We start from the raw sequence: 14,227 nt of genomic DNA on the forward strand, positions 1-14,227 counted from the left end.
TTTAAGCGACGAACCCGTTTACTTAAATTGATTGTTCCATTTTGCATGTCACAAATTGAAGAACATTGATATTGGAGCTATCTCTACCCGATTAATTGACAAACTTGAAAGTAGCTAAGAGATAATTAAATTCCCCGACTCCAGTCACGAAAGGGTTCCAGAGGCCTCTCCGTCTCAACATCTCACGTCTCTCATCAGCATCAAACTGAACTATCGTGGAGAGAAGAGAAAATGATCCACCTTCAACCACGCGGCCTCTCGCTCGTGTGGACGTCATCAACATTGCGCGAACGCCGGTCCCAACCCACCATCCCAGTAGAAGCATATCGGCGTCGTCACGTAGCTCAACCAGCCGGTCGCACATCAGCTGTGCTTATCTCGCGTGCCTCTCGGTCGTGACATCACTTCAACCACGGCTGCTTAAGCGTGACGTCATTGCTGAGCTCAGCATCTCACCTCACCGACCGGACGGGTGCGGGCGGGCGAAGTTCTCTTCTGATCTCGTCGTGTGTGAGAAGTTGCTCTTTTGCCAGGTGAATTTATATAATTCCCGTATATCTCAACCGGCACCGGAGATCTGACCGTCAGTTTATGCACAGCCTTTGCGGAGTGTGCTCGTGGTACCTCTCGTGCGAGTAGTTTTCGGCTTCATCCGAAGAGCTGTTTACAATTTCACATTGTCCTTCTGACAAGCAAATCGCGAGTTGAGGGGGGAAAATTCGCAGCATACAATTGCCACCCTTCCGGAGCGTGTATGAGTGTGCTGTAGTCGTGTATTGTTTGTTCTTGTGAGCTTCGGTGGCACTCTAGAGGAGGAAGTACATCGACTACAGAATCCAAACCCACAGAAGACGAAGAAGAAGAATCACAAAAAAAAAATCCGTGGCATTTTAGGCACCCGAGAGTGAAGTGAGCTCACAAGGCGAAATAATTGAAGCACAAGTGAAGTTGGCGCTATTTCTTCTGGTGGAAGTGCATCGCGCTTGCAGTGACATTTCGTTTCGCGAGCACTGGCGCGTGCAACCAAGTCGTCGCGGTGGAATGAAGGAAAGCGCAAGCCTGTAAAAGTATGCTGAGCTTGGTCACAGTTGAGTAACAACTGCATGCGGTTCCATTCGGCTCCAGCGAGAGACAATCTGCCTGTAGGGTGTACATGAAAGTGAAATTATCTGCACTTGCGCCATCAAGGTCGAGTGTCAACTTGCGACAGTTGCTCGTGGGAGTCGTCGATTTTTTGAGTCACCGAAAAGGTAATAAAGTGGGGAAGAGACCCCTACCAAGACGAACGTTGTGCCCTTCGCAAGGTATTCGGATTTTCGCACGAACCAGGTGATGTAAGTCCCACGACAGAAGTTGATTATTTTTCCCACAACAAGACCGGGTCTAAAGAAACAAAAACACAAAATTCAAAGCTCCCCCATTGACTGTTTGCCATTTTCCAAGAAGATCAGTTCAAAAAGTCGTCGGTCACGCATCTTGCGCTATCAAATGTCAGCCCAGGATCGTAAAATTACAAAATTGCGCTCGTTTATTGAATCATCGACAGCAATCGTAGTTTTGTGATCGATACCGAACACCACAAAAGTTCATAATTCATAAGGCGTGCAATAGCAAAAAAGCACGCCGATGAAAAACTAGAGGGTGAAAAATTGCACATTGTTGAGAAAATCGCGTGAAGAGACCACAGAAAGCGAATCCAACGGAAAACACGAGTTACTTGCAGTTTGAAAAAAATTTAAGCAAAAAATCCTCACCGAAAGAGAGAGAGAGATTGTGTGTGTGCTTTGTGCTGACGAAGAAAGAGGTCAAAACAGAAGAAACACCGAAGACGACGTCGAGCAACGCCGAGGACGACGACGATCGCTGGAATTACCCGGCAACCCATCTCAGCAACGACGACACAATCGAAGAAACGAAATTAGAAAAACAACACAGAATCGTCAAGCATGAGCTTTAACACAACGACGGTTATGCAGGTAAATACTATAACTACCACCTACCATACCATGCTGTGATGTAAGAAGGTTGGATGCAGCCACAGTGGGCATCTTTCTCGCGTGTGTGTGCTCGAAAGTTGGCTAGTAAATTAGAGGGTGTAGCTTGTTGATAGATGGTGGGTACGTGATAAGTACTTACTACCAGACTATGGAGCGCGTAAGGGTAGCCCGCCCTCTTGAAATAATGCTCGTTGGAAGGTTGAGAAATTTGAATGTTTTTCGATGATACCCTGATTGAATACCTGTGGGAAATTCTTCAAACCAACCACATTCTGGTTCAATACAAAACACAAACTGCCATTCAAACCAGTTTGATTTCCACTGGTTCTTTCATAATGTTGATTTAAGAAATTATCATCACAAACGTGTCATCATTACCCATCGCGCAGTATTCTGTCGACGCTTCAATGGCAGATATTTACACTCCGAATACGATGCCTCCGGTAAAATGTGTAACGGCAAATTCGCAATGTTTAAAAAAGCATTATTCAGCTATTTGTCAATATATTTCGAATCTATTGATACCAAATAAAATTTTAAAGTTGGTAGTTTCAAATGGCACTAAAAGATTTGAAATTCCTCAATAAATGGCTGAGCTATGATTTTACAAACATTGCAAGTTTGCCGTTACACATTTTACCGAAGGCATCGTATTCGGAGTGTTAAGGAGTATGTAGCTTTAGACATTCCCTATGTAGCTATTTTTCGACGTTATTATGCAGATGATAAGGAATATTAACACATAAAAATAAATAAATATAAGGCTAACACAGGGCACGCTAAACTTTATATTAGTCGCAAAGGTGAATAAGCAGGCTTGTTGGTTACTTGGGTAATATCCTACATCTCTAAACGTACCCTAAAACATAGATATTTTATTTTACTCTGAGTTACAGCATTAAAGATATGTTTGACAGCTAGGTAGGCTATCTGGCTGATTGTTCAATTGGCTATCTTTTGGAAAGTTAGTCAATTAAATTAGTTATTTAGGCCGCATTAAACCATATTTTTTACATATGTCACCTTTCAAAATTTCTGATATTTCTTTATAATGGAAGAAGTTAAAATGCGGTTTTTCGATTTTATACTGTATGGAAAAAGATTTGCACTATTTCGAAAATTGTTACACATTTCATCCCTTGTTCATAATATTCATTGGTTGGTATTTAATGTTCATTTATTGGTTTTTCAATTATTAAACAATATTTAATGATTATACAACTGATTTTTAAGAATATGATTTTTTTTCGTTTTCCTTAACTCTTAACCATACGCATCATTACGATTAACGGGTTAAGATAAGAGATGGGCGACCAGAATGGGATTCGTTCGAATGGTCCCGACCAGAATATTTAGATAGTGAATTATTCACGACTAATTGTTTATAAAAAGAGCAGTTCCAGGCCAAATAGCGAAAATAAAAACAAATTTTAGATTTTACCTCTCAGAATTCCATGAAGCTCACACCTAATTTTTCAAAATGGTGTATTCAGTATTTTTAGATAAATAATAAAACGAAGACATCTCATCTAATCGAAATGACATCTGAAACAAAGTTGTAGGAAACTGAATTTATATTTTTTTTAAACGTTGAACAAAATCAAATTTATGTTAAATTTATGAAAATTACTTGTAGAAACTACAACGACAAAAATTGCATTATAATGATTTTTAAAATTATGTTTATTTTAAAGCATAAAAATGTAAACTTTTCTGAAATTGATAAAATAGAAACAGGAACCTTATTCACGCGACATTTATGTGATTTGAATACGGAAAACAATTTTCTGAATAAAATGATTTATGATTTCAGCAATATTAAAAATATCGAATAAAAGTTCAATATTTGTATATCTTTTACGAGTTTTTTTCCTTTTAATTCTACCACTATTGTATCACTTTCACTTTCATTAATTCACTTTCACTAATTCACTTTCACTAATTCACTTTCACTATTTACTTTCACTATCACTTTAAACTATAACAGATACGAAATTTGTTTACTACTTGCAAACTTCTTCAGTGTCTAGTCATAGATATCGTAAAAGGTACACACTAAGAAATACCTAATCTTATACGTGACGGAATCCATTTTTGACCTTAAGGATGAGACGTAAACAAACATGTCATGTAAAATTAAGTGCTTCGAGACTTAAAAGTTCGAAAGTACGTTTGAATGTGCTCAATTTCGCGTCTCAGAATAAGCTGCCAAAAATTTTCAAACATAAATTGTTACTCTTGATCGCCACCTCCTTACGATGCTGAAAAGTGCTATTAGCTTCATATTCTTCTCTTAGCCAAGGATACAATGACTATTTGATGAAATTAAGTTACCTATGATATTATTTTGCATTAAATAGAGACCCTACGCAAAATTCCAAATTGAGCTTGGTTTAATTAATCCGATGAACCGTTGAAAAGATCCGGATAAACTGTATGAATGAACCGGTTCTGATCCGTCCACCTTAGTGATAAGTATCTAGTTGTGATTGCCGTTCATATCTTTCAAACGTATGTTTTTAAGCTTTAACTATTTAAGCTCTTCAAAAAAAAATGTTCTCGTTAAATGTACACTCAATTCTGTTTTAACACATTATTTTTCTAATTCGTCTAACGAGTTTCAATTCCGTCCTAACGCATTGAAACGCCATTAGATTTTCTTCGTCCTACGGAAAAACGTAGAAAAAGGGGATTCGCAGGGAGCGTTTCTTTTGTTTCGAGAACAATGAGCGTAAATATTCATACAATGCGCTCTAATAGGATTAATGTTGTAGCTAATGAACTAACGCATCGGAACAAACCTATTATTGATTTGTGCACGGTGAAATCATTGATATTATTGATCTTTTCTGATCGATAGAACGGAAATGGGCGATTACAACGAAGTAATGCTCTACCCTAACTTTTCTTGTCTTTTTGGTATATGTTGCACATCATTGATAAAAAATATATCAAAACGGCCAGGCCTTCTATGCACTATTTAAGTATCTGTCATGGATACCAAAATTATTCAAGTGGAATTAAATGAAAGATAACCTCTTTTTTGCTGTTTTAATTAAAAACGTTAGTTTCCATCGGTTGGGAGTATTAAGCGAAAACCCAAAACATGATAACTTCATAAAAATATAACTCAAAACCGAAAACCAAAAAACTCATTGCAGATTTTTTGATTTGTTGTGTAAAAAAGTCTAAATTTTCAATGAAAAATATCAAAATATATTGCGCCCTCTCTCTCTGCAAACCATGAAATCCACACAAAAACAAAAACAAGCAATGTTTTTCAATACAAAATCCCAATTACCTTTCCATTGACATTTTCAGCTTTGAAATCGGCTCAGTGGTTCAAAAACTACGAATTTTTAAAACGATTTTTTTAACTGTCCTAACATGGAAATCATCATCGTTATGACAAAATAAAAAAAAATACCGTTTTAATGTTTTGCGATAAGGAACAAAATTACGACATTCTGAGAACCACTGTATCGTTTTGCTATGGAATGGCTGAATATGTATATTTGAGTGGTTCAAAATATAGATTTTGCAAGCTTAATTAATTTCAAATCAGGTCCTGATAATTCTTCCAAAATTATCATACTGCTCTTTGTGAAAAGTGAACTTTTTTTAAAACACTCATTTGAGCACTTCCACGTCACATGACGAATCGATCATACTTTTCATTCGTCAATTTGCATGAAACTTTGCATATTTTTTTGTTATAGTTAATCATACAGATTTTTTTTTTCTAAAATTCGGCCAGTTGTAATTTTTTCTCAAACTGGCGTCTTTGACATTTTTTAATAAGTTATAGCACGAAAGCATCACATCTGATCGAAATAGCTGACTGTAGAGAAAATCTAGGTATTTTTTATAAACAATATACACAGTAAAAAAAATCAAGAATTTTTTGTTAAAATTTTAAAAAAGTTCAAAACTTAAATATTTCAAAATGTTCATGTTTAATATAGAGCATTTCCAGCCCAAAACGCTTAACAAAATTCAGTTTTGTCTCGACCCCTTCCAATTTGAATGAAACATTGCTCAGATTTTTGCTGCTTTCAATGGTGTTATGTTTCATCTAAATATTTTTTTTTCTCCAGATTTCTTTTTAAAAAGGGCAGATTCAAAAAATGGATTACATTTTTTCAAAAACTCCTAACAAGAAAATGATTGGTCTGATCAAAACGACATCTGTGAAGGAGTTGTAGGTAGTTAAATGATCTTTGAGAAAAAATGCACTGAAAAAAGAAACTCAATAACTACATATTTTGGAAAAAATTAAGCTATGATTTTCTCAAAAAACCTCCCTTGGGTTTTTGTATATATTTTTTAAAGAAAGCTGAAGTAATCCACCTTAGTGCCTTAGTGCCTTAAAAATTGTTGAAAAGTGTAAGCTGGTAACTTGCTTCCTGTCACTCAAGTCCAACCGGTTTGCGTTTTGGGCTAAAAATGCTGTATATTAAAAAAAAAAATAGAAAATGGAATCATTTGAAACACCAAAATCGTAAAACATCAACTTTGGGAGGAATTCATGAACATTTTTTTAACACTTTTTTGTGTTATTTTTTTCCAGGAAACAGTATCTGAGACATTTTTAGTAGTTTTTTGTCCAAAAACTACATGAAAAAGAGTACAAACAACAATTAGAAAATGATTACCAAAAGTTGATGTTCTATGATTTTGTGTACGAGATTTTCAATACATATTTCAAAAGTTGGCATTTTTAACAAAACAAATATAAAAATTGAGCTAGAAAACTTTGAGATAAAGTCAACTCTCCACAACTCGATGTCCACTAACTCGATATCGAGTTTTAAAATCATAGTAAAAATGAATTTCATGGCTACTGTGAAAGCGATTTTGTATGGGATTCTTATTCTACAACACGAAAATTTTATAACTAGAACGTCCCTCAATATCATTCACTGTATTTAAATTTTAAACACTTTTTTAATAGTTTTACTAAAAATTATGAAACATATTTCATGTTTAGTTTGCTCTACAACTTTGCTCAGATTATATTTGGATCAGAAGTGAGGTTTTCGTGCTAAAATTTAGAAAAATATACATGATCGAATTTTTGAATTGTGAATGATTGCCCATAACAAACAATTAAAAGTTTCATGCAAATCGGAGAAGGTCGTCTTTTTTTGCTATTTGGCCTAAAATTGCTCATTAAATGATTTTATCTTTATTTCAAACCAACACATGTCAAACCGCACTCATAGTCAAGTCGCGTTTTTTCACCAATCGATGCAATCGATAGGCATTTGATGCTTACATTAAGACGCTCATATTCATCAGGAATGATACTTTTTTAATTGGAAAAAAATATTATATATAAGATTGTCCCATTGTAGATTACAATTATTATTTGATTAGAATCTCCATTCCTTTGAATCAATTGAGGCACACGTATTCAAAAATAACTTTAAACACGATGATAGTGTCGGCAAGGCAGCCTAATTTTTTTTTAAAGAAAAGCATTTCATGTAAGTTCTCATTAAGGATATTTTTGGACTTAAGCCTCGACTATAAACCATGATTCGGAAAATTTTAATTAAATTAGGATTGTTTTCATACAGAAATTTCCAACCCTTCATGATTTTACACCTTACCAAAAAAATAAGACCAACAATTGTAAAGGCCTCAACTCAATTTTGTAAACAAGCCTTGTAAGGTCATTTCTCACAAACCAAAACCTACATTCGCAAAACCAAAACACAATCGGGTAGAAGAGAATTTTCTCTACTTGTTTATTTTGTTGGTTTGCGTTGGTGAACTTCGGTTCACGACAAAATAGCCAAAATGAAAGTTGGAATATTCAGAAAATATAAATAATATATTAGTACAGAGCTGGAAAATGGGCCTAACAGGTTTTGTACAAAATTACTTCTCTGGGTGATTTCTTTTATAATGTTATTGTTATTGAGCCTACAATTCTCTTCCTCTGTATTTGTTTTACAACTTATGTAATGGCAGCTCTTACAATGGACTGTAGCGTACAAGCAAGGTTTCCCAGAGTAAATATTTTCAAATGAAACCTTCTCGGGATGATTTTCTAACCACAGTGCATTTGGGGAAGCCAGAGCTCCTTAGGAGCTGTCCATAAACTACGGAGACAGGTTAAGGAGGGGGGGGGGTTCTTCGGTTCAATGATTGGGCAGTCGCAAGAGTCTCGGCTGGAGGTGGCTGCGACGGGTTGGAAGGACGCAGTGAAGGATACCTCAACGACGAATCTTCACTTGGAAGAGTTTCGGCCCGGCTTCTGCTGGACACGGGTTGACCCGGTGGTTGGAAAGGCGCAGTGAAGGATACCTAAACTTTGCTATGAGAAATGGGCACTCAGAAGAGTCTCGGCCCTGTTACTTCAGGATTAGAAGTTTGGTTGCCACCGTTTTGCTGGTTCCTATTGGTGATTGTTCTACTTCCACACAGGGGTAGTTGCTTTGTTGGTTATGTGACTAGATGAGTAAAAATAAAAAAAATACATTTTTAGAAATTGTCTTTGAGGTTTACTGTTTACTTATGGTAATTGATGATTAAAGTAGGGCACGGCTTGTTGGTTGTGAAGGTGCAACGACGAATGGGCACTTGGAAGAGCCTCGGCCCGGCTGCTGCTGGACACGGGTGCTTCGTAGAGTGCACTTGCTTCCAAGTTTGGTTGCAAGATTACAACTCTGGAGAGCATTTTATGTGGTCGTTGGGGGCGTGTGGTTCTTAATATGGCGATGAGTGTGCAAAATGTTACGCAATTGCATGTTCCGTATTTGCACACGCCCGAAGATCGGAGGCGAATGCCACTTCGACTTGTTTCGTCTACTAATGACTCTCTGATGACAGTGTTGGGGAAACAGTAATGCTACATTGACATGTTTTGTCTAGAAACGATTCTCTGATGACTGTGTTGGGGAAGCAGTATATGCAAGTACGTAATTGGTGGATTTGTTAGTTATTTTGGCGCTTTTGGACAATGCTTGACATTTACCAGTTTTTCAATAGTTTCTTGTTAAAGTCGGAAGCATTGCTATTGATGCGTAGACATATTTCTGAACGATTCGTGATAAAATTATTGAAATTTGTCCAGGGGCAGCAGAGTTATTAACGTGCAAAATCTTTCATAATTTCGTTACATGTTCCATTTTCGGTTTTCACAAAGTGTATCCCCATATTGAAATCACAGACGTAGTTCTATGTCAAAAAAAAATGTCTAGGTAGTTAATATACAGCCCCTTACCATCACGACAACATTAAATTGAATATTATGAAGGAATTAATTTCTTGGGGTACCAACGTAAACAAGCGTATTAAAATAAAAATCAAAAGATCGATCGTCCAACTATTGTACGCATCACTTGCATTGAAATTGTATTATTGCACACTTTGCATCGAATTATTGCACACCCATAAAATATGTTTAAATTCATCTTGGAATTAAATTATTTTTCAGCAGGAATAATCATTCAGTGATCATTTACATTCATTTCGTGCATTCATTTGCATTCATTTTCCTCTAACTTTTTAAATCAATACAATTCTGTATAGTGATCCTTGAAGCTTTTGTAGGTTTTGAGATCAGCTACAGCTTTAACCAGTCACTCAAATCCATACCTCTTATGTATGATGAACTAGAGTGGGCAGAACTTGTTATTGTTTTTCATTAAATGTAATTTACATTCAATGAAAAACTATGGTAGGCATAAGAGATATGGATTTAAATTATTTTCAAAAGTTGTAGCTAATATCAAAACGTACAAAAGCTTGATGTACCATTTACAGAATTCAGTAAAAAAAAAGTTAGAGGCAAATGAATGTAAATGAATGCACGAAATGAATGTAGATGATTTTCCATGCCTGATTTGTTAAGGGGTTACGCCTACCTGCAAACTTTCAAAAAATCGATTTTTTTTATTGTCCTAATCGAAAGTATATAAAGTCAAGAATATTTCCTCAAAAGATCAAGTTGATGCGATGAAAATTGTGAAAGTAGTAGGACGTACAAAAATATTCACTTATAGTGGACTAAACCCAACTTGAAACTTTAAACGTGAATATCTCGGAATCATATTTTCAAAACCGGTGCCAAAAATTTCTCGAAATGTATACATTCGATTCGTCCGATTCGTTTTGATTTATGTTCAGTACTATTTTGTGCAGTCCACGATCGTTCGGATTTCGTCTATCATTTAATTTCGATTTTTTACAGCCGATCAAAGACCACCAGGACCTCGTTTTTACAGCATCGACTGATAAATGTACCATTTAATGTGTGTTCAATAAACGGCAGAAAACCGATTTACAATATGTTGCGTCGTTTTCGAGAAAAAAAAACCAAACTTTCGCTTTTTTACGGTCTTGCAGGTAGGCGTAACCCCTTAAATGATTAAACATATATTTTCGATATATTTTACTTACGATATCAGTTATTTTAATGGCAAAGATGAACCAGGCTACTTCTGGACGTCTCTTAAATAATGGAAACCAACCAACCTTATTTTATTAATTTTATTGCACCACACCGTTTGAAAAATTCATGTAAATTTCTGCGAGATATAGTGCACATAAAATTAACGCTAGATTTGGCATAAATTCACACGATATTTCGTGTAAAATTAACGCTAGATTTGGCATAAATTCACACGATATTTCGTGTAAATTTAAGCGCAATATCACTTAAATTAGTAATATTGTATGCAACCTTGTAAACGATTTCGTTGTTTATGCCAACTGTAGTTTAAAATTAAGCGAGGGGAGATTGTACGCAGCAGCTGTTTTAAATGAAACATTGCATACTTTTAGGTTTTGCACCCATAGACAATAATCCAGGATCAAGAGTCCAAATTTCATTCAATTATTTACCATTATTACATTGAGCTATTAATAGACAGCAAAAAAATAATTTTGATATCACGTCAAAGTGGACGCACTACAATCATGTCGAAAATATGGTGTAATATTACTTGCTAAAAAGGACAAAATTATCATTAATACAATGCATGAACTGACATTACGCTGCTTTTACTGCATTTGTTTATGTATGTGGTCATAAAAATTACATGCTTAGCTTATTTCACAACTGAGGATTATAAGCTGAAAAATTAAGATCGCCTGAAATCATGTGCAATTGGGTGGTGTGCAACAATTGGTAAACTACCCTACACTGAGGCAAAAGAACGTTAGAAATCCATAAGAGCTACTAATGGATTTAAGCCACAATAAATCGGTATGATTCATTGATTTGCCCTATGAAAAATAATGTTCACAAAAACCTAATAAAAGGGAGTAGACCAAGGTTGCAAAGACTCATTTCAGCTAAAACAATGTTTTTCTAAATTATGAAATAATTAGATGCCATGATCAAATTTGGAATTGGTAGGATACAAGAAGAGGTTGCAAAGAATGTGTTTGACATATTAAACCTGTTTATTTCACTTCATGAGAGTCACAATAAGCGATTTTTCACAAACTCACTCACTCACTCACTCACTCACTCACTCACTCACTCACTCAGCGATCAGCAAATCGCTGATTGTGACTCATAGAAAGCAAAATTTACAGGTTTTATGTTTCCAACGCATACTTTGTAACCTCTTCTTGTAAGTTACAAGTAAAACATGCCATCATACCATCTTTTGGTTTTATTATTCCGAAAAACATTATTTTAGCTGAAATGAGTCTTTGCAACCTTGGAGTAGACTGGTTACTACTCGTCTCTCAACGTATGGGAACATAAAAAAGGATAAAGGCATATAAAGGGTGTACCGTTTATAATCCGCACACACAAAATTTATTATCCTAAATTTAAGTTTTTATCCGATTATCACCAAATTTTCAGGGAGAAAAAAGAAACAGTTAAAGTTAGCTTTGGCATCATTCATTTAATTTATTTCACCTTTATATCCGAATGCGTGAACCTTGGCCTTAAACTCAGCCATAAGGTTCTGCACGACCTCAGAATCGACAGTTTTTTGCATATCAGCCCATGCTTTCTTTATTTCTTCTACATTCTTCACCACTTTAGGTCGTTTTAGAAGGTGCTCCTTCATAATGGCCCAGTATTTTTCTATTGGGCGCCGTTCCGGAGTGTTTGGGGAGTTCAGATCTTTCGGTACGAAATCGACATCATTCGTCTTATACCACTCTAGCACGTTCTTCGTGTAGTGGCATGAGGCCAAATCCGGCCAGAACATCGTCAGACCGTCGCAAGCCTTCAGGAGAGGGAGAAGCCGCTTTTCGAGACACTCTTCCGAATACACCTGTCCATTCATGGTGCTTGCGGTAACTAAAGGTGTACTCCGCTTTCCGCAAGAACAAATCGCTTGCCAAATTAAGCACTTCTTGGCTAACTTCGACATCTTCTGTGTCGGGTGATTCTCGGGAACATCACACTTATCCTTGGCAGTCACATACAGGTTTTCTGGAATCTGCTTGAAGACCGTCTTCACGTATGTCTCCTCATCCATTACGCAGCAGTGTGGTTTCGTTAACTTGTGGACGTAAAACTTCCAGGCATGGCGTTTTGCGACCGTATTTTGTTTCTCGTCACGGCTTATGCACTTCTGAACCTTAAACGTACGTAGTCCAGCTCGAGTTTGGGTATTCTGCACGAAAGTCTTGCTCACATGGAACTTTTTAGCCACATCGTTCTCGATGACCTGACGGCTTTTCTTTGCTTCCGATCAACAGTCAGACGTTCTTCGAATCGTTTTATGATAGCTTTTTCCGATGGCACGATGCGACAGATCCTTAATCTCAAAGTACTCGTGCAAAACTTTTTCACGCACGCACTGCCTTTCGTCGCCATTTTGAAAACTTTAGCACACCTAATGAAATCAACACACAGAGTGTAAACAATACACATTGAACCCAACGGATCAAAAGTTAGAGCAATTTGAATGTGTTCGGATTTTAAACAGTTCGCCCTTTAAGAGCTACCTTATGTTAGACGAAAATCGATCGTAAGTAATGCATATGGAATCTATATATATATATTTTTTTTTTTTTTTTTGTTAAGTAATTTATTTGATAAGGCTCAACCGAATTAATTTTACAGAGCCGAGGATTCTTGTTCACATGTACATCTTAAAACTATAGTCAAAAGGTACAACACAATTAACATTTTATCTTCCGCTATACAATAAGCCTCCTCCACCAGAACGGGAGCCGCTTCCAGTGGTTTCATTGTATGGCAGTATCGCCAACGGGGGGCAGAGCGCTTCCATTGTAGCAATGGACGCAAAACGTGGTCGTCACTGACACATTCATCACGAAACGGTTGCTTTCCAAAGTCGACGACGCATCGTCCGAAAGAACTGCTGATGACGAACAATGAGGAGGACTACACAATGGTTGCTGCCGAGTAAACAGACAATCGCGTAACACACATTGAGAGTGGTCTGCTTCTGTCGACAGCCGAGTGAACATTGGATTCGTATGTGTCGTTCATAAGTCGAGCCTTATGAAATTCTAAAGATTATTTGCTCAGTGAATGCAACTCGTTGCAAAATTCGATTTTACAGCACTCGTCGAACTTATCGACAAAAACTACGACTCGTCCTGAAAAAATAATTTTTTTCAACTTGTGGTAAACGATCTTCCGAAAAGTTGTAGCTCAGAAAATTTTCCATAATAATAGCTGTAGAACTTTTTAACAGTGCAATATGGAAAAAGGCTAGAAGACAAGAACAAAAGTTTGGTTTTCCCATAGTAATTTCCGTTTAAACTTCAAATCAGGACCCGATTTGTAACTGTTTGAGCACCGTTCAGTGAAAATTTTAAAAATTAGCATCAGTCTAGTGAGCATCCAGGTTTCATGGCAAAAAGTATTTTTGGATCATCCTTTTCGAGCATCCGCTTGAGCAAAAAACAAAAATATTCGAAAAATCATATTTTCACCGATGAAATATTTAAAACACACAGATTATGAAACTTGAGGTCCCAAACTATGAAAAAGTTTGCAGGTACATTTACTTGTTATAATTTGCCATTAAATAAGATCGAAGAAATTCAGAGAAAATTGGTGACACATGCAAATCTCATTATTTCATATTAATTTATCGCTTTCCCTGCAAAAATAGAATAAAATATGCTGCCTGACATATGCTAAACAAAATTGCTTATGATGTCACCAAATGAAAATATTAAAATTTGCTAAACTTCAACACTAATTTTTATTAAGAAGTGTGTTATTATCAAAAAGGTATTTACATTGAACATGCGCCGGCGCGTTCATG

At 36.3% G+C, this 14,227-nt stretch overlaps 1 protein-coding gene across 2 annotated transcripts in view; it reads left to right on the forward strand.

The window, feature by feature from the left end:
• The first annotated feature begins 590 nt into the window (after positions 1-590).
• The window catches only part of LOC135700325 (uncharacterized), a 159,646-nt gene continuing 146,009 nt past the window's right edge, over positions 591-14,227 (forward strand). For both annotated transcript variants that reach the window (XM_065220816.1, XM_065220817.1), the window contains exon 1: positions 591-1,976. In XM_065220816.1, coding sequence (XP_065076888.1) covers positions 1,947-1,976 — 30 coding nt within the window. In that variant the 5' untranslated portion in view covers positions 591-1,946. The remainder of the gene's footprint in view (positions 1,977-14,227) is intronic.

The sequence above is a fragment of the Ochlerotatus camptorhynchus genome, unplaced genomic scaffold (genome assembly GCF_037179485.1).
Source record: "Ochlerotatus camptorhynchus isolate MF236.1 unplaced genomic scaffold, CSIRO-AGI_Acam_v1.1 ptg000132l, whole genome shotgun sequence".
NCBI lineage: Eukaryota > Metazoa > Arthropoda > Insecta > Diptera > Culicidae > Ochlerotatus > Ochlerotatus camptorhynchus.